Source organism: Schistocerca gregaria, chromosome 5, assembly GCF_023897955.1.
Source record: "Schistocerca gregaria isolate iqSchGreg1 chromosome 5, iqSchGreg1.2, whole genome shotgun sequence".
Lineage (NCBI taxonomy): Eukaryota > Metazoa > Arthropoda > Insecta > Orthoptera > Acrididae > Schistocerca > Schistocerca gregaria.
The window spans coordinates 472387113-472408082 of record NC_064924.1 but is presented as its reverse complement, the minus strand read 5'-3'; the positions used below and the strand labels follow the sequence as shown (position 1 = coordinate 472408082).

The window sequence follows — 20970 nt, the reverse complement described above, 5'->3', positions numbered from 1 at the left end:
TTTTCTTCATTCGTCGCTGGACCAGTTCTCGCAGGAATTTTTCCGTTCGTAGCGATGTCGGAGATTTGATGTTTTATCGGATTCCTGATATTCACGGTACACTCCTGAAATGGTCGTACGAGAAAATCCCCACTCCGTCGCTACCTGGGAGATGCTGTCTCCCATCGTTCGTGCGCCGACTTTAACACCACGTTCAGAGTCACTAAAATCTTGATAACATGCCGCTGTAGCAGCGGTAACCGATCTAACAACTGCGCCTGACACTTGTTGTCTAATATAGGCGTTGCCGACCCCTGCGCCGTATTTTGCATATTTACGCATCTCTGTATTTGCATGCCTATACCAATGTCTCTGGCACTTCAGTGTAACATGTAAATTCAGAATGTGTAAGTGGTAGGCTTCTATCAGTAAGCATGGGTTGGTAAAAATTGAATTTCTCTTTGAGTTACCACTTTATCCCTCCCCCCCCTTCCTTTCTGTGCGGCTCGGGGAGTCGTTCTGCTGTGTCAGTACTGGCTCTTATTAAAGAAGTTTGACCACCACTGCCCCATATCGTCTGGGGCACGTCTACCTCACAGACTTTAACTCGGAGCAGCGTCCGGTTGCGGATCAATGAAGCATGGAGAAGAGCAGCGGTCGGCACTGGCCGCTTGGGGTAGACGGGACTCACCTTGCGAGACGTACACGTTGATGGTGTCGGGCTCGGTGTCGGGCGCGGCGCACGTGTAGGTGCCGGAGTGGGCGCGCGTCGCGTGCGCCACGACGAGCCGCGAGTGCGTGCGCGGGCCCGGCTCCGTGATCACCGACACGCCGGACACGCCGGACACGCCGCTCTGGTCGAGCCGCCGCTCGTTGTGCCACCACAGCACCGGCCGTGGCGCCGTCTCGCTCTGCCGCAGTGAAATAAGTCTACATCTACACGTGTACTCCGCAAGGTACTGTGCAGCGCGTCAACTCGTGACGAGTAAGGAACGGGTGGAAGGAGCGGTGATGCGGTGGTGGAACGGGGACGGGGACGGGGACGGGGGTATTCTTAGCATCAAGAATGGCCAAATTTTATCTTATTTCATTTGGTAACTCTTTAACTGCTCTTGACGTGTTAACGCGCCCGCCGTTGTACCTGTCCCTGTGGGCTCCGAACGTGTTTACGCGCGCCACCACACGTTCAGAGTACCAGGTAGGACTGGTGACGCGCGTCAACACGTCTAGAGCAGTTAAAGGGTTAAGTGTTCCCTTAAGCACTTCTACGTTATTGCCGTAATTAGGGCTGTTGCGTATCGTAGGTATTCGTACCCAGAGTACCGTTTAGTTTTCTGCCTCAAAAGTCTTGTTAATCTCATGTTTTGTTCCCGCGCAAAGTTCGTTTTGAGTAGTCTTTTGTCAGTAGAAAACCAGTTGAGTGCGCGATGCCGACGAGCGAGGATGACGAGCGCGCGGCCAGGGCAGCCGCCTCGGACGCGCCGGAGTCGGCCGCTGGTCGGTCGGTTGGGCCGGGCCGCCGGACGCCCCAGCAGCCGCTCCACACAGGACGGATCCCAGGTTGACGACCTTGGCTACGGCTTCGTGACAGGACAGAACGTCAAGAACGACGATCGACAGGCCCTATTCGACCGCAGAAGACAGCGGCCTTTCCAGCACAAAACGACAAAGACTCCCCACACTCAGAGGAGGGCTTTACGCTCGTACATAACAAACGGCGCAGAAGCAACGCATTAGCCAAGGACTTAGCCAACAGTGACCATCACCACAACGAACCGATTCGCCCTGCTGAAGCCTCAAGCTACGCCTCCATCACCCACCAACAAGCCACAGGCACAAAGTTCTAATGCCGCATACGCCGTGGACAGAGACAAGAATGTGCTTCGCAGAGTGCCCCCAGCCGCTATTTATTACACGAAGGATTAGGTTCACCTCAATGAAACGCTCAACGGACTTCTAGAGGGCAACCTTAATGCCATATACCAAAAGGACCGATCAAATACCACTTTGAGTCCTTCGTAGACCAAAGACGTGCAATAAACTTCTTCACCAACCACAGCTTCTCATGTTTTACGCACCTAGCACCAGACGACAGAGAACTCAAAGTAGCTCTCAAACGCCTTCCGGCGAAGGTTACCGAATAACATCTTTACTATGACTTCAAGGAAAAAGGCATCAGAGTGCTACAAGTTCACCAATTTAAGGAACGCGACGAGAAGACGAAACAACTGATACCGCAACCTGTGTGTCGAGTCACGCTCCCATCCAGAAAATACAATGACAAGATATATGATGTCAAGTATCTGCTCTACACACAAGTGATAATACAAACCTGTAAGGACCAGTTCAGTGCCGACATTGTCAACGTTTTGAGCATACAACGAACTACTGCAGCATGCCAGCCCGCTGCGTCCGCTGCGGTGCTTCCCACAAATCATCGAATTGTGCCCATCCTAGGATGGCGACCCCCAAGTTCATCAATTGTGAACAAGAACACCGTAGCTGCCCCAAATTTCAAGAACTCCTACGGAAATATACTAGAAGGGCACCAAAGAAGTCGACCCCACAACGGCCTATAATTGTTAAGAACTCGGCCATGTCAGCGATTCCGGCCACCCAACAACAAGCGGCATTCCTCCCTGCGGAAACAATTGCCTCTCGACCGCAACCGGCACCCAGAGTGACTCCACGACAGACAACACCGCTCTTACTCCAAAGCAATACACGCCCATCCACCGACGCCAACGCCAGCGGAGACATCATCTGCCTGTTCGACCACCTTCACACCATCGTTAACAGATATTGTTCAACTACTCACCGCTCTCCAGCTGAAGCTGACGGCTATCCTCTCGTTTGTAGAAAGCGTACTGACAGCTTTTCAAACACCCTAAATGGATAGACGGCATCACTCGACGAATCCCAACTTCTCCATCTGGAATGCCAACACCGTGAAACTGAAGAAAACAGAATTCACGGACTTCTTACATCGCCACAGGATAGAAGTATCATTTGTCTCCGAAACACATCTCAGCGAAACAACCGCCCTCCACTTGAGGAACATTCACATCTACCCGACGGACAGACATGACCATTGGGATGGAGGGACAGCAGTTCTGATAAAAAAATGCATTCGTCACCACCAAGAACATTTACCTCAACTCCAGACGTTAGAGGCCACGTAGGTAACAGTCCACACGACGCTTGGATACATTGCCTATATTGCAGCTTACCTTAGCCCAAAGAAGCCTCTCCACCCAGAAGATCTTTACGCCGTTACAGAGGGTTATGACAACATCCTCCTTGGAGGAGATCTAAATAGTAAGCATGTTGCCTGGAATTACCGTAAGACTAACCCAAAACGACATATGTTGTTTGCACTCGTTGAGGATTTACATGTTTCCGTCCACGGCCCACGGGAACCGACGAGGATACCTTAAGTCCAGACACAAGACCCTGATGTTCTAGACATCGCCATAATCAAGAACATCAACCCGAATCTCCATCTGTGGACGCTGGATGATCTTTCTTCCGACCACAGACCGGTGTTAGGACTCATAGAGAGGGCCACTGTGCAACTCCCACCGCTGACGACAAGAACTTACGACTGGCAGCAGCTCCAAACGTACCTCAACAACAATGTGCGATCAGCTCAGGTTGTTACTACCAGAGAAGCCATTGATGTGGCAGTCGCAGTACTCACGAAAAGATTAACAGTGTGAAACAACGAGCACTCACGCAGCGCCTGCAACCAGAAGTCAATCATGACGAGTTTCCCCCATCACTGCAGGAACTTAAGACAAGGTGCAATCGATTTCGGAAACGATGGGTCCGTTATCGCCATCCGGATGATAGACGGAAGACTCACAGACTAACTCCGGCGGAAGGTTCAGAACTGGAAGCAACACACTTGGTAACTCCCAATGGTCAACTTTCTATTAAGCACCAAAGATGAATGGCGAATAGTTAAAAGTCTCGGACAGCAGCAGCCCCTCAAAAGGGCAATTCGAGGACCCCATGGCCTCTTGTACGACTCATGAGGTGTATGCGGATACATACCAAGAACAGCAGATCCTCCCCCCCCCCCCCCCCCGCCACGGAGGATGGAGATGATGCACTCCAGAATGCAGAAGGGGACACAGCGGCAAGCTATTAGGGACGCCCAGACTAATACTACGCCCCGGCTGACAACGCCAGAGGAAATTCGGAGGATTATCAAGTACAGCAAACACACCTCACCTGGAACAGATAGAATCGTCAATACGGAAATGAAACACCCACGGAGAAAGCCTATCGTGCTTCTTACTTGGATAGTGAAAAGCTGTCTCAGGACTGGATTCTTCCCCGAGGCATGGAAGATTGGCAGAATTGTGCCAATACCAAAACCGGGCAAGGATCTCTCACACCCTGACAGCTACAGACCCATAAGCTTACTACCGACGCCGGGGAAGGTACTGGAACGTGTCCTCCTGAAACGCGTGCAGGACATCCTTGAGGCGCACAACATCATCCGACTGGAGCAGTTTGGCTTCCAGGCGAATCTATCGACTGAGTTGCAACTACTACGCATCACGTAATCTATCCAGGACAATTTCAACAAGAAAAAACATACCATTGGAGTCTTTCTCGATATAGAGAAGGCTTACGATAAAGTATAACGACGCAACTTGATCGTCAACCTCCAAAATACCACTCCCTTGCCAGACTGCTATTTAAAATTTCTCGATAATTTTCTTCAGGATCGCAGATTATATGTTCGCATTGATGACAAGAATTCAACAACACGGCCTGCCCTTGAAGGACTTCCACAAGGATCACCACTGCTGTGTAATTTATACATTAACCACTTCCCAACGGTGCCACATGTTATTGCCAGTTTGTATGCCGACTACATAGAGCACCTGCCTGCATGCACCAGAATAGACCACCTCGTCACACGGCAGCAGCGCTAATTAGATTTAGCGGACCACTGGACCCACATGAACAAAATAACGGTCAATGCAGAGGAAACCAAAGTTATTGTCCTCACACGTCGGAGACCCATCGTCAATGAACGCCTACGGATATCAGACCAGCCACTCCGCTGGGCAACAACTGTAAAATACCTTGGAGTGCATCTGGATCCCAAACTGCTGTATAGTCATCACATTCTGGAGAAGACGTCTGGCCTCAAAATGCTGGGAGCTCTCCTCCCATTTCTGAATAGCTCGTACCTCCGCCAACGCACGAAACTCTAGCTGCACCATGCCACAGTCGAACCATATATTTTGTATGGAACGACCTCTTGGGGTACTACGTGTGCCACTAACTACAAGAAGTTACAGGTTATACAAAGCTGATGCCTACGATGGATCGCTGGAGCCAAATGGTGGATCCGGAATCATGATATTCATCTAGCCTTAAGCGAATTTTACATCTCAGATATTGTCAAGGGGAAGGCACGAACGCCCGCATCTCGTGGTCGTGCGGTAGCGTTCTCGCTTCCCGCGCCCGGGTTCCTGGGTTCGATTCCCGGCGGGGTCAAAGATTTTCTCTGACTCCTGATGGCTGGGTGTTGTGTGTTGTCCTTAGGTTAGTTAGGTTTAAGTAGTTCTAAGTTCTAGGGCACTGGTGACCTTAGATGTTAAGTCCCATAGTGCTCAGAGCCATTTGAACCATCTGAAGGCACGAACCTTGTTTCCGACGTTGGACATGATACGCGACAGTACACCACAACTCAGCACAGTAAGTACGGTAGGACTCTCACGCTACCACAGATATAAAGTACCGAAGGCAATAGTATTTGAGCCTCTGTAAATGTTTTCCCTATGTAATTCTCCATAATTTAAGGACATAAAGTCGTTTAGCACTTCTACACACTGTTTTCAAACACACACCAAAAGCGGTGAGTTAAAGGACCCCTCTGTGTGCCCAAACAAAAGCTGAAAGAAGAATAAATAAATAAAGCGAAAATTTCTACTCTTTCCATTCCCTATAGAAGTAAAAATCAACAAAGTTGATCAGTCTTCAGCACCACCACCACAAAAAGAGAAGTAGAAAACCAGTAACACCAGAATATGTCGGACTCGCAGTAAAATAAACGCTTCGTCACTCGCCTGTCTCCAGTCCCGCATGCCTTTTGCAGACTAGATAGTTTCGTATTTCTGCAATTTCTCACTCTCACCAATGTCGCTAGGCACGCCTAATTTTCAGTAGCATGTTGTCTTTCCTGCGCGTAATTCCTACCCGCTTCAGTCACAGTCTGCAATATTTGTAATTCTCCAATTCCTTACTCCAAGATACGTTTTAGGGCATGTCATACACCGCATGTGGAAACTGTAGGTATCCAAGATAACCGGCCCCGCACGGGGTAGCCACGACGATTTGTGCCCCCCACGCAGTCCCAGGTTCGACTCCTCCCTCGGACAGTTAGATTAAGTAGTGTGTAAGCCTAGGGACCGCTGAAATCAGTAGTTTTGTCCCATGGGAACCTACCACAAATTTCCAAATTCTTTTCTGAGAATTTTAGAGCCTGCGAAGTAATTCTAGACCCTGCAAACACGCGTCTCGAATTGTAGGGGTGTCAATGGACACCCTGCATGCAGGTTCCCACGACTGCTTCACTGGTTATCTCTGTAGACGGATATTTTTGAAATTGGCGCCGAATTGCAGGGGCGGAAGTTGACGGTTTACTATCATATGTGCCAATGATGCACCCCTGTGTCATCATGTCACAGAAGGACATGAAACAAGAGGTCTTATAATGCTTAAGCACCTTTTGCTGTTCAGGATCACGTTCAAATTTAGTCGATTAGGTTTGTACGGTCTCTAATGGTTCCAGCCGGTACACGAGAGCAAAAATTACGGTCGCGCTGCGCTCCAAAGAGGTGAGACCACGTTCAGCTGGGATGCAGCCCCACAATGTCGTTAGAAAATGGTTGAAATGTCCAGGGGTTGCGACAGTGTCATAGGTTGTCAAGAACGTCACCACAGTGCGAACTGTCTTTTCGGCCGCAAAGTGCCTGAGAATTAACGCCCCCAGGGAAGGCGAGGTTCATTGACGCCCTTGATGCCACTGTGTCACGCGCTTTCTGAGCAACGGTGTGTCTGAAATGTTTCCTCGGCCACCCGTACGAAAACCGCGTGATATCTGTGCCGGGCGTCGCGATTCAACCTACGTTGTAGAGGGTGCAATGTGGGCATGGGGGGCGGGAGGGGTGGGGTGGGGGGAGGGGGAGTGACCACTTTCTCATCGTGCTACACTTCTACGATGGCGCTGGGCAAAATTGTGGTGAAATTAGGTGTGAATGCGAAGTCATTAAGCTACCTTACACGTCACATGAACGTCTGGGCACTTGCCATGTTTTTGTAGGGGTCCACACCTTGCTTTTTGAAGAGTCTTCGAGGGCTCCATACTTTCGCACTATTAGAGGAAGAAGTCTGTAAGCAGCTTTGAGGCAGATTTCAAATTTCTGCGCAGCAGAAGGAGACACATTTTGTGTTTCGAATACGTAAAGCTCTAGATTGCACTGAAGTGTCCGGATACTTTTGATCAGGTAGATAGTGAAAGTGGTTTTTTATTTATGTTAGGGATTGAAAACGCATGAAGCCAGGATCGTACATAAAATCTTCTTCATTTGGATTGATTACTAATTTCTGCTAACAACTAGCCATCTTCAGTTCATAAAACATTCTTGATTAGTGTTGCTGCCATTTCGGCTTCACACATCATTACAATCTTCCTTAAAATGTCAATGTCCATAAATAATTAAATCGTTCCAATGTTCTGGAGAGAAACAGCTGTGTTACTCCAAGCGTCATGGTTAGGGGAACAGTCAGACATGACTGCATGTCACAGCTAGTTGTTAATTAGGGAATTCTGGTGGCACAACGGTACGTCCTTAGGTGTTTACCGGTGATGTGACAGCAGCACGGTGGCACGTTTGACATGATTTTCAAATCTACACAGTCTCTTTTATAGCTGAGCTATAGTGTAACTGGGCAACGGCCTTGCGCAGTGGATAAACCAGTTCCTGTCAGATCACCGAATTTAAGCGCTGTCAGGTGAGGCCGGAAATTGGATGGGAGACTATCCAGGCTGCCATGCGCTGTTGCCGTTTTTCGAGGTGCAAACAGCCTCGTGATGCAGATGGAGAAGCTATTCGCACGAATGGTAGCAGCTCCAGTCACAGAAAACCACCGCAACGAGCAGGAGATCGGTGTGCTGACCACACGCCCCTCCTCAGTGAGGATAACAGGACGGTCGGATGGTCCCGAAGGGCCACTTGTGGCCTGAAGACGGAGTGCTTTTATACTGTAAGTGCCAATGAGTAAATGGGTGAAAAGGTGAACCGATGAACGGTAAACAAAAATGGTAAATGGTGAGCAGCATATTCAAGGTCATTGCCCTCATGTGATGTTGCTAAGTTGAGCGTCATTGATGGCATCACAACAAAAATGCCCTCACTGGGTCATGAAGCCAGGACCTCTCGATCAAAATCCTGGGTAAACAATAAGTGGTAAACAATGACTGTTACCAATTACCCATTTACTGTGCCCCATTTACCATTACCCATTTACTTTTACTCATTAACCTTTATTGGTTTAACTTTTCCCATTTATCTAATACTTGTTACCCATTACTGGGTGCCCTTTACCTGCTATCTGTTAACTTATTACCTATTTACACATTACTCGTTAACTAATTACCCAAGAGATTTTGGCCAATTACCTGTTACGTGTTACCCATTTGCCATTTACTGTTGACCGTCTACTCTTTAGTTATTCGCTCGCTCACCCATTTACTACTTACCCGTTTGTGCTTGCAGAGTGTTGTGCAAAGGTATGGATAATCATTTTTGTTGTGTTGCTGACATGTTTTTGCAGGTGTTTTTTCATGGAAAGAGCACTGAGGCACTTACCAAACGTCGTATCACAATTCAGATGTCGAAAATAATTAAATCGAAGGGCTGTTGTCCCCTACACCAAGCATGATTCACTATGTAAAGTATAGAAATTTAAGAGTGATGTATAAAAAACAAAAGCATAAAGCAACAGTTAAATTACTTTCTCATATTGAAGAAGTTTCCAAAATATTAGCAGAAGTAAAACACCTACTTTTAATTCGTTTATTACATTGCCGGAGTGAACTTTCGGTTTTAACTGTTTATGGAGAATATGTTTTACACTCATTGTGATGACAAATGGAATTCATCACAGAACATACACTCCTGGAAATTGAAATAAGAACACCGTGAATTCATTGTCCCAGGAAGGGGAAACTTTATTGACACATTCCTGGGGTCAGATACATCACATGATCACACTGACAGAACCACAGGCACATAGACACAGGCAACAGAGCATGCACAATGTCGGCACTAGTACAGTGTATATCCACCTTTCGCAGCAATGCAGGCGGCTATTCTCCCATGGAGACGATCGTAGAGATGCGGGATGTAGCCCTGTGGAACGGCTTGCCATACCATTTCCACCTGGCGCCTCAGTTGGACCAGCATTCGTGCTGGACGTGCAGACCGCGTGAGACGACGCTTCATCCAGTCCCAAACATGCTCAATGGGGGACAGATCCGGAGATCTTGCTGGCCAGGGTAGCTGACTTACACCTTCTAGAGCACGTTGGGTGGCACGGGATACATGCGGACGTGCATTGTCCTGTTGGAACAGCAAGTTCCCTTGCCGGTCTAGGAATGGTAGAACGATGGGTTCGATGACGGTTTGGATGTACCGTGCACTATTCAGTGTCCCCTCGACGATCACCAGAGGTGTACGGCCAGTGTAGGAGATCGCTCCCCACACCATGATGCCGGGTGTTGGCCCTGTGTGCCTCGGTCGTATGCAGTCCTGATTGTGGCGCTCACCTGCACGGTGCCAAACACGCATACGACCATAATTGGCACCAAGGCAGAAGCGACTCTCATCGCTGAAGACGATACGTCTCCATTCGTCCCTCCATTCACGCCTGTCGCGACACCACTGGAGGCAGCCTGCACAATGTTGGGGCGTGAGTGGAAGACGGCCTAACGGTGTGCGGGACAATAGCCCAGCTTCATGGAGACGGTTGCGAATGGTCCTCGCCGATACTCCAGGAGCAACAGTGTCCCTAATTTGCTGGAAAGTGGCAGTGTGGCCCCCTACGGCACTGCGTACGATCCTATGGTCTTGGCGTGCATTCGTGCGTCACTGCGGTCCGGTCCCAGGTCGACGGGCACGTGCACCTTCCGCCGACCACTGGCGACAACATCGATGTACTGTGGAGACCTCACGCCCCACGTGTTGAGCAATTCGGCGGTACGTCCACCCGGCTTCCCGCATGCCCACTATACACCCTCGCTCAAAGTCCGTCAACTGCACATACGGTTCACGTCCACGCTGTCGCGGCATGCTACCAGTGTTAAAGACTGCGTTGGAGCTCCGTATGCCACGGCAAACTGGCTGACACTGACTGCGGCGGTGCACAAATGCTGCGCAGCTAGCGCCATTCGACGGCCAATACCGCGGTTCCTGATGTGTCCGCTGTGCCGTGCGTGTGATCATTGCTTGTTCAGCCCTCTCACAGTGTCCGGAGCAAGTATGGTGGGTCTGACACACCGGTGTCAATGTGTTCTTTTTTCCATTTCCAGGAGTGTATATGTTCTCAAGCATCAAGTTGTTTCGCCATCAGCCTTGAGTAATGAATAGGCTCTAAACATGAAATTGTGCTTCAACTAGAGAAATTACTATTAATTCTGAAAATCCAATGTAATTAACTTTGGTCTGCTGTTCTCAAGACCTATCTGAAACAGAATCGTGTTATCAAGATTCAGCGACACGATGAATTTTTCTGTGGTCAAATCTACTTTAAAATTTAACATCGTTAATTCCAGACAAAGTGGTTTCAAATTTATTTAAGTTTGGTGTAATCTGACCTGTGTTTCTACACCTCCTCTTTTCACTTCTGAGTTTTATATGAGTATCCTTTTTTTGCTTTTAAAGATAGCGCCAATTCAAATGAAGATGGGCGTGGAAAGACTGCAGTAAAACTGCATACTGTTGAACATAACGGAAAAATAAAAATAAAATGTACTATATATATATATATATATATATATATATATATATATATATATATATATATATATATATATGTGTGTGTGTGTGTGTGTGTGTGTGTGTGTGTATGTGTGTGTGTGTTGGTGTGTATGTGTGGGTGTGTGTGGGTGTGGGTGTGTTTACAAAAGTCATTATGTGAATACCACTCTGCAAAATTACTGTAAATACTTTTGAACATGGCTGGCCTTACAAATAATATGCTGCTCTGTGAGTGGCCCGAAAAATATTTTGCTTCCAGGGCAATCATGGTTTTTATTATTAATTTACCACCATCTACCACTTTTAATTTTTAAATGTATCACCATCTGCCGTCTTTATTTGTTTTGACTCCTTCCATCTTTAGATTTAAATTTTCTATCTTCATTAATTTTTAAATTTATCCTATTGTCTTTAATTTTTTGAATGTCCCACCATCTGATGTCTTGCATTTTTTAATTTTTTGCCAACAATGTCTTGGTGACATCAGTGTGTTCAATGTCACTGATGGCATCCTCTCTTGCGCTAGGCGCATGGTAAGTGGCCCAGAATACCCATAAATTTCCTACTCACATCCTCTTAGCACATGAAGTGTCAGTTCGTTTGCTCCTTACCTCCTGGGTACTTCACTTATTTTTGTCAGGTAGTCTATCAAAACGGCGTGACGGCTACTAATCTTGTATTGGATATTACATTGTAGTTTGTCTTTGTTATGAGATTTATTTTTTACTTATCTACATCAGACCCAAAGGAAATTTTGTGTAAGTCTTTCGACATTTATAGATGATCGTGCAGAGAACATCCTTTCTCGAAGTCCATAGCACTGTTAGTGAAAACTGTCATAGTTGAAAGATTCCTCCGTAGACTTCTTGGCTAGCGCAAGGACTATGTGGATTGTAACATAAGTGTAGCTGTTGATTATTTTCTTGTTTATGCGTAGTAAGATGTTTGTGTATGTGGTGTCAACAAATGATGTTTTCTTTCCTGTGATGCATCAGAAACGTAGGAAGGAATCAACTTAAGAATATCTGGTCGACTTCACCATGTAGTTGATCACCACAGGGAAGACTCTCGATTGCGAAAATTTTTTAAGCAATGAAGATGTCGCATAATTTTGAATTGTATACAGTCAGTAAGCCATACTGTTAGTCAAGATGGTTACTATATAATGTAATGTATGCCACGATTAGTCTTCACCTATGTTACGTGGTCATGTTGTATGAAGTGAAAGAAATCAAATTAGTAAGAACTGTATAAAGTTTCTATGAGGAGTTTTGAGCTGCTCTTAAAGAAAAAAAGTTTGGTGACGTATGAAATATTCGGCTTTAGTAAGAGGTAACGAGATTCGTCTCAGCTGTGAAGAAATTATGGAAAAGTAAAGTCAATTCGTTCGCCATACAGTTGAGAACGAGAACCATCTTTGATAATTGTCAGAGTTCATTTTCATGTAACAACCTCTTATTACTGCAGTCAGTGAAAACAGACTGCACCAGAATACCTATTTGCTGACATTTTAATTTGGAAGTGACACCGTAAGTGGTACAGGGAGATGTTATAGATGTGTGATAATTCTGACATTTTCTGTAAATATAACTTAAGGTCCGGAAATAAGGTAACGCGCTGGTTGAACTAGGAAAATAAACTCTGGCGAAAGGAGGTTACGAAGATGTTTGTGAAATTGGGATGTTAATTAACTCAAATGGACTTCGATAACATGCACAGAGAGTGAAAATTGAAAAGAAGAAACCAGTGTAAACTGATGTGCCAAAATAACTAGAGATAGGTCTAGTAATGTACTCTTATTGATTTCGCTATTAGCGTTGATAACTCGCTGCCAAATATAAATATCGATTTCGACGCAGCCATGGCAGCGGGAGATACACAGGTGAAAATTCGACGTAAGTGGCTCAAATTAACATCGCAGTATTAGGGTGGAACATTTATCTCTATATCTGCTCATAAACAAATTCCAAAAACACCGACTCTGTATAATTTAGGTAAAATGGACAGCGACCTTGTGTGGGGGTGTTCTGCTAGCGAAGGAGCACTGCAATACGTCGCTACTAGACTTACAGAGCACGTACCACTACAGAAGAGGTCGTATCACTGCGTAGTGGGGCTGACGCTATTTAATAAATCAGTTATATATATTGACAACAAAATGTAACATTCTAAACTGAAATGACACGCTGATGGCTGTAATTGTTTATTTTCTTTTTTAATGAATACATTTTCACATTACAACAATGAACACGAGCTCACAGCAACTTCTAAATCTAAAATCGCCAGTCTCGATACACAGTTGATGCAATGAGCATTGCTTTAGCGTGACAGGGTGGGGTAGCAGGTTTCCCACTCAGGCGCTGCGGGTCTGATCAGTTGTGGGAGGGAGACAGGAACCGGAGGAAGGCGAGTGTGACCGCGGCAAGGCACGGATTGGAGTAAAAGTCCTTGTTGTTACATCAAGCTAAAGCAGACACAGGTATGGTCTCTCTACTCCGGTTACTCGTTCTTTTGTTTCCGACCCATGTTTTTAGGGATTTGTCATGGTTCACATGGATGATAAAACGATCCTCGAGTAGCCGCCTTTATTTTTCACCACGACCTTCGCCTATTGAATTATATAAGCTTTTATACACAACATTATGCTGTCTTCATCAACATTCCTTTTAGAATCCAATGTTTTCCACTTGATGAATTCTTAAGGTTTACTGCGTTTAGTGTCAAGAATTAAAAATCGAGGAGAGAGGTAAGTAACGGAAAAACCGGAGAGAGTGATAAAATCTTAGCTGTAAGGAAGCTACGAAATACCGCAGTGACATAACATACGGGACTGTAAATCACACATTGCTGAATAGCTAACCTTCTGCAAGGAAGACAAAACAGATCCAAGAATTCTGAGAACATAAGGTAACGTTATTGCGACATCATATTGGAACACGTGTGGCAATACTGACCCTACGACTTATCTTAGAACCTAGATTAAAGAAAGGCAAACCTACGTTTCTAGCATTTGTAGACTTAGAGAAAGCTTTTGACAATGTCGACTGGAATACTCTCTTTCAAATTCTGAAGGTGGCAGGGGTAAAATACAGGGAGCGAAAGGCTATTTACAATTGGTACAGAAAGCAGATGGAAGTTACAAGAGTCGAGGGGTATGAAAGGGAAGCAGTGGTTGGGAAGGGAGTGAGATAGGGTTGTAGCCTATCCCTGATGTTATTCAATCTGTATATTGAGCAAGCAATAAAGGAAACAAAAGAAAAGTTCGGAGTAGGTATTAAAATCCATGGAGAAGAAATAAAAACTTTGAGGTTCGCCGATGATATTGTGATTCTGTCAGAGACGGCAAAGGACTTGGAAGAGCAGTTGAACGGAATGGAAAGTGTCTTGAAAGGAGGGTATAAGATGAACATCAACAAAAGCAAACGAGAATAATGGAATGTAGTCGAATTAAATCGGGTGATGCTGAGGGAATTGGATTAGGAAACGAGACACTTAAAGTAGTAAAGGAGTTTTGCTATTTGGGGAGCAAAATAACTGATGATGGTCGAAGTAGAGAGGATATAAAATGTAGACTGGCAATGGCAAGAAAAGCGTTTATGACGAAAAGAAATTTGTTAACATAGAGTAAGGTTTAAGTGTCAGGAAGTCGTTTCTGAAAGTATTTGTATGGTGCGTAGCCATTTATGGAAGTGAAACATGGACGATAACTAGTTTGGATAAGAATAGAATAGAAGCTATCGAAATCTGGTGCTACAGAAGAATGCTGAAGATTACATGGGTAGATCATACACTCCTGGAAATGGAAAGAAGAACATATTGACACCGGTGTGTCAGACCCACCATACTTGCTCCGGACACTGCGAGAGGGCTGTACAAGCAATGATCACACGCACGGCACAGCGGACACACCAGGAACCGCGGTGTTGGCCGTCGAATGGCGCTAGCTGCGCAGCATTTGTGCACCGCCGCCGTCAGTGTCAGCCAGTTTGCTGTGGCATACGGAGCTCCATCGCAGTCTTTAACACTGGTAGCATGCCGCGACAGCGTGGACGTGAACCGTATGTGCAGTTGACGGACTTTGAGCGAGGGCGTATAGTGGGCATGCGGGAGGCCGGGTGGACGTACCGCCGAATTGCTCAACACGTGGGGCGTGAGGTCTCCACAGTACATCGATGTTGTCGCCAGTGGTCGGCGGAAGGTGCACGTGCCCGTCGACCTGGGACCGGACCGCAGCGACGCACGGATGCACGCCAAGACCGTAGGATCCTACGCAGTGCCGTAGGGGACCGCACCGCCACTTCCCAGCAAATTAGCAACACTGTTGCTCCTGGGGTATCGGCGAGGACCATTCGCAACCGTCTCCATGAAGCTGGGCTACGGTCCCGCACACCGTTAGGCCGTCTTCCGCTCACGCCCCAACATCGGGCAGCCCGCGTCCAGAGGTGTCGCGACAGGTGTGAATGAAGGGACGAATGGAGACGTGTCGTCTTCAGCGATGAGAGTCGCTTCTGCCTTGGTGCCAATGATGGTCGTATGCGTGTTTGGCGCCGTGCAGGTGAGCGCCACAATCAGGACTGCATACGACCAAGGCACACAGGGCCAACACCCGGCATCATGGTGTGGGGAGCGATCTCCTAAACTGGCCGTACACCTCTGGTGATCGTCGAGGGGACACTGAATAGTGCACATTACATCCAAACCGTCATCGAACCCATCGTTCTACCATTCCTAGACCGGCAAGGGAACTTGCTGTTCCAACAGGACAATGCACGTCCGCATGTATCCCGTGCCACCCAACGTGCTCTAGAAGGTGTAAGTCAACTACCTTGGCCAGCAAGATCTCCGGATCTGTCCCCCATTGAGCATGTTTGGGACTGGATGAAGCGTCGTCTCACGCGGTCTGCACGTCCATCACGAACGCTGGTCCAACTGAGGCGCCAGGTGGAAATGGCATGGCAAGCCGTTCCACAGGACTACATCCAGCATCTCTACGATCGTCTCCATGGGAGAATAGCAGCCTGCATTGCTGCTAAAGGTGGATATACACTGTACTAGTGCCGACATTGTGCATGGACTGTTGCCTGTGTCTATGTGCCTGTGGTTCTGTCAGTGTGATCATGTGATGTATCTGATCCCAGGAATGTGTCAGTAAAGTTTCCCCTTCCTGGGACAATGAATTCACGGTGTTCTTATTTCAATTTCCAGGAGTGTATAACTAATGAGGAGGTACTGAATAGGATTGGGGAGAAGAGAAGTTTGGGGCACAACTTGACTAGAAGAAGGGATCGGTTGGTAGGACATGTTCTGAGGCATCAAGGGATCACCAATTTAGTATTGGAGGGCAGCGTGGAGGGTAAAAATTATAGAGGGAGATCAAGAGATGAATACACTAAATAGATTCTGAAGGATGTAGGTTGCAGTAGGTACTGGGAGATGAAGAAGCTTGCACAGGATAGAGTACCATGGACAGCTGCATCAAACCAGTCTCAGGACTGAAGACCACGAAAACAGCAGGGTGACGAATTCAGTAACTGCTGTCATAGAATACCTGTTCTCAAGGCGAAAGTCCAAAGCAGTTTGGTAATTAATGTGCATAAGCACTTACTACGAAGACAAGTTTAAAATTTCGTATAGTTGTTCAAACAAAACTCTTTTCGTCTCATGGGTATTCACAAAACTGAATGATCAGCAAAACTAATTTAAGGAAAACTGTTAAAATATGACATGGTTGCAATACAATATCGACTGTAACAGCGACCAACACAATCAGAAAAAATTATTTGTTATAGTCGCAATTTTTATTTTGCCTACTGGCTATAGGTTTTGGTGGTAGGCACCATCATCAGGCCATTCCTCAGCTCTCTTCGAAAGAAGGTGTATCAGACACTCGCACACCTACTTGGAAAGGGAACACTATGATCGTGCATCAAAGGAATGCCTGACGATAGTACTTGGTACCAAACTTGCAGTCGGTACGAAAAATAAAATTTGCGACAGTATGGTACACAAAATAATTTTTGCTGTTGACATGTTCATTTAATTTCTTTTACGAATTGGAATCACCAGCTGCGACATAGTCGCGTATTTTAACAGTGATCCAATGCTGTCAAATGTTTTTTTATTCCAGTCTTTGATTACAATATTAATTCTTTTGACGATGAGCGGTTTCAGTCAATAATGACCATCCTCAGATCTACAATATAAAAATATATACACCTAGTGAGCAGTGTGTATTTCAACACAATACAGTATTACGTATCACAGTATACTATCATACAACTAGGGAAATGTACAGATAAAATACGGTAAAACGTACCTTTTCTACACCATGTCCTAAAGTGATAAGGCCGTAATGGCATCGTCAAAAGATAAAAATATACTAAGCACAGCATCGTCACATAGATCTAAAATAAGGTGTACAATAGGCCACATCAGCCATACAGTAAATTTTTGCAAGTGGCTACTGAAGTACAGTAGCTACCAGAAATATGTTTGCCTACATCCTACATAGACGTCGCTACTGTGGGCTTAGATGTAGTCATCATTTACGTAAGAAATAATCTGATAAAAACATATTAGGTAAAATAGATGTAGCAGACTATTATATATTTTTATATTGTAGATCTGAAGGTGGTCATTACTGATTCGAAACCGGTCATCTCAAAAGAATTAATATTGTGATCAAAGAATGGAACGGAAAACGTTTGACGAAATGGAATTTTGAACTCTTTGTTGGCGATAATGTGAAAATCAACCAAAAGAACACTGCGTCAACGTACATTTTCGATTATGCAGACGAGGGATATGGTGCTGCCCTCGCCGATGTGGTACTCCCCGTTGCCTAGGATGAACGCTGTTGGCACCGTTACGTGCAGGTTGAAGTAGTGCGACATCAGGCCGTTGTCCGTCGCCACCTGGAAAACAAACGAATCAAAACCGCACCTCGAAAGCTAAAGTAAAATATATTTGTCATCGTAGGCTACAAATAATCCGGCTTCTCAAGTAAGACCCACTGTAATTAGTTACAATTTAAACTGATTATCAGATTCCATTTCCGCGTAATCGGTAACATATGTATGCACAAAATATCAGTGACCATAATTTCTAACCCGTCTATATGAACGAGTCCCATAGCTTAGTTCAAATAGCTCTAAGCACTATGGGACTTTACATCTGAGGCCATCAGTCCCCTAGACTTAGAATTACTTAAACCTAAGCACTATGGGACTTTACATCTGAGGCCATCAGTCCCCTAGACTTAGAACTACTTAAAACTAAGGACACCACACACATCCATGCCTGAGGCAGGATTCGAACCTACGACCGTAGCAGCAGCGAGGTTCCGGAGTGTAGCGCCTAGAGCCGCTTGGCCACAGCGGCCGGCTCCATAGCTGAATGTCTCTGTTTCTCCAAGCCGGCCGGGGTGACCGAGAGGTTCTACGCGCTACAGTCTGGAACCGCGCGATCGCTATGGTCGCAGGTTCGAATCCTGCCCGGGCATGGATGTGTTTGATGTCCTTAGGTTAGTTAGGTTTAAGTAGTTCTAAGTTCTATGGGACTGAAGACCTCAGAAGTTAAGTCCCACAGTGTTCAGTGCCATTTATACCTGTTTTCGTTTCTCCACCCCTGTAAACTTTCTCTGCACCGTCAGCTTTCCACACATACATCGACGTTCCTCACATGCATCCGATTCGGCGTGATGACGACAAGACCCATCCATAACTGATCTGCCTATTTCCTAGAAGTACATAATACCAACCAATCTGATATGTGAACAAATCCCTGCATCGTTATCGACACCTAATTGGCTTACGCCATCCTATTCTCGCCTATACAAATGAGTGTGGCCTACATATCCGTTCTTTCCAAAATTATAATGTTTCTTCCAAATATTTAAATGGAAAACTCTCTGGCGTAAAGGTTTACTCTCCCAGACAGTGACTAGTTATCAGCTCACTACACTTATTCTTATCTCATGAACGGTGAATTAGAAACCATAAGTACAGATCTCCTTATACACTGAAGCACTAAAGAAATTGGTATAGGAATGCGTATTCAAATACAGAGATATGTAACCAGGCAGAACACGTCGCTGCGGCCGGCCACTCCTATGTAAGACAAGTGTCTGGTGCAGTTGTTAGATTGGTTACTGCTCCTACAATGGCAGGTTATTAAGATTTAAGTGAGTTTGAACGTGTCTCCGACAGCGCTGCGGTCGGGAAAGATCCTGAAAGGACGGGACCAACGACGACTGAAAGTCGTTCAAAGTGACAGAGGTGCCATCCTTCAACCCTCCCGCAAATTGTCGCAGATTTCAATGCTAGGCACGCAATTGGTGTCAGCTTGCGAATGATTCAATGAAACATAATCGATTTGGGCTTTCGGAGCCGATGGCCCACTTGTGTATCCTTTATGACTGCACGACACAAAGCTTTCTGCTTCGCCTGGGCACCTCAACACCGGTATAGGACTGTTGATAACTGGATAAATATTGTCTCGTTGGAATAGTCTCGTTTCAGGTTGTATCGAGTGAATGGACGTGTTCGGGCATGTAGAAATGATTCCAATGGCTCTGAGCACTATGGGACTTAACTTCTGAGGTCATCAGTCCCCTAGAGCTTAGAACTACACTCCTGGAAATGGAAAAAAAATCACATTGACACCGGTGTGTCAGACCCACCATACTTGCTCCGCATACTGCGAGAGGGCTGTACAAGCAATGATCACACAAACGGCACAGCGGACACACCAGGAACCGCGGTGTTGGCCGTCGAATGGCGCTAGCTGCGCAGCATTTGTGCACCGCCGCCGTCAGTGTCAGCCAGTTTGCCATCGCAGTCTTTAACACTGGTAGCATGCCGCGACAGCGTGGACGTGAACCATATGTGCAGTTGACGGACTTTGAGCGAGGGCGTATAGTGGGCATGCGGGAGGCCGGGTGGACGTACCGCCGAATTGCTCAACACGTGGGGCGTGAGGTCTCCACAGTACATCGATGTTGTCGCCAGTGGTCGGCGGAAGGTGCACGTGCCCGTGGACCTGGGACCGGACCGCAGCGACGCACGGATGCACGCAAAGACCGTAGGATCCTACGCAGTGCCGTAGGGGACCGCACCGCCACTTCCCAGCAAATTAGGGACACTGTTGCTCCTGGGGTATCTGCGAGGACCATTCGCAACCGTCTCCATGAAGCTGGGCTACGGTCCCGCACACCGTTAGGCCGTCTTCCGCTCACACCTCAACAACGTACAGCCCGCGTCCAGTGGTGTCGCGACAGGCGTGAATGGAGGGACGAATGGAGACGTGTCGTCTTCAGCGATGAGAGTCGCTTCTGCCTTGGTGCCAATGATGGTCGTATGCGTGTTTGGCGCCGTGCAGGTGAGCGCCACAATCAGGACTGCATACGACCGAGGCACACAGGGCCAACACCCGGCATCATGGTGTGGGCAGCGATCTCCTACACTGGCCGTACACCTCTGGTGATTGTCGAGGGGACACTGAATAATGCACGGTACATCCAAACAGTCATCGAACCCATCGTTCTACCATTCCTAGACCGGCAAGGGATCTTGCTGTTCCAACATGACAATGCACGTCCGCATGTATCCCGTGCCACCCAACGTGCTCCAGAAGGTGTAAGTCAACTACCCTGGCCAGCAAGATCTCCGGATCTGTCCCCCATTGAGCATGTTTGGGACTGGATGAAGCGTCGTCTCACGCGGTCTGCATGTCCAGCACGAACGCTGGTCCAACTGAGGCACCAGGTGGAAATGGCATGGCAAGCCGTTCCACAGGACTACATCCAGCATCTCTACGATCGTCTCCATGGGAGAATAGCAGCCTGCATTGTTGCGAAAGGTGGATATACACTGTACTAGTGCCGACATTGTGCATGCTCTGTTGCCTGTGTCTATGTGCCTGTGGT

General features: G+C 46.8%; 1 protein-coding gene across 1 annotated transcript in view; it reads right to left on the bottom strand.

Annotated features, from left to right (window-relative positions):
* LOC126272377 (opioid-binding protein/cell adhesion molecule-like) overlaps nt 1-20970 on the bottom strand; it is a 256864-nt gene that overhangs the window by 19747 nt on the left and 216147 nt on the right. Inside the window, exons 6-7 of the mRNA XM_049975191.1 lie at nt 17825-17959; nt 671-890 (exon numbers count right to left, since the gene is read on the bottom strand). Coding sequence (XP_049831148.1) covers nt 671-890; nt 17825-17959 — 355 coding nt within the window. The remainder of the gene's footprint in view (nt 1-670; nt 891-17824; nt 17960-20970) is intronic.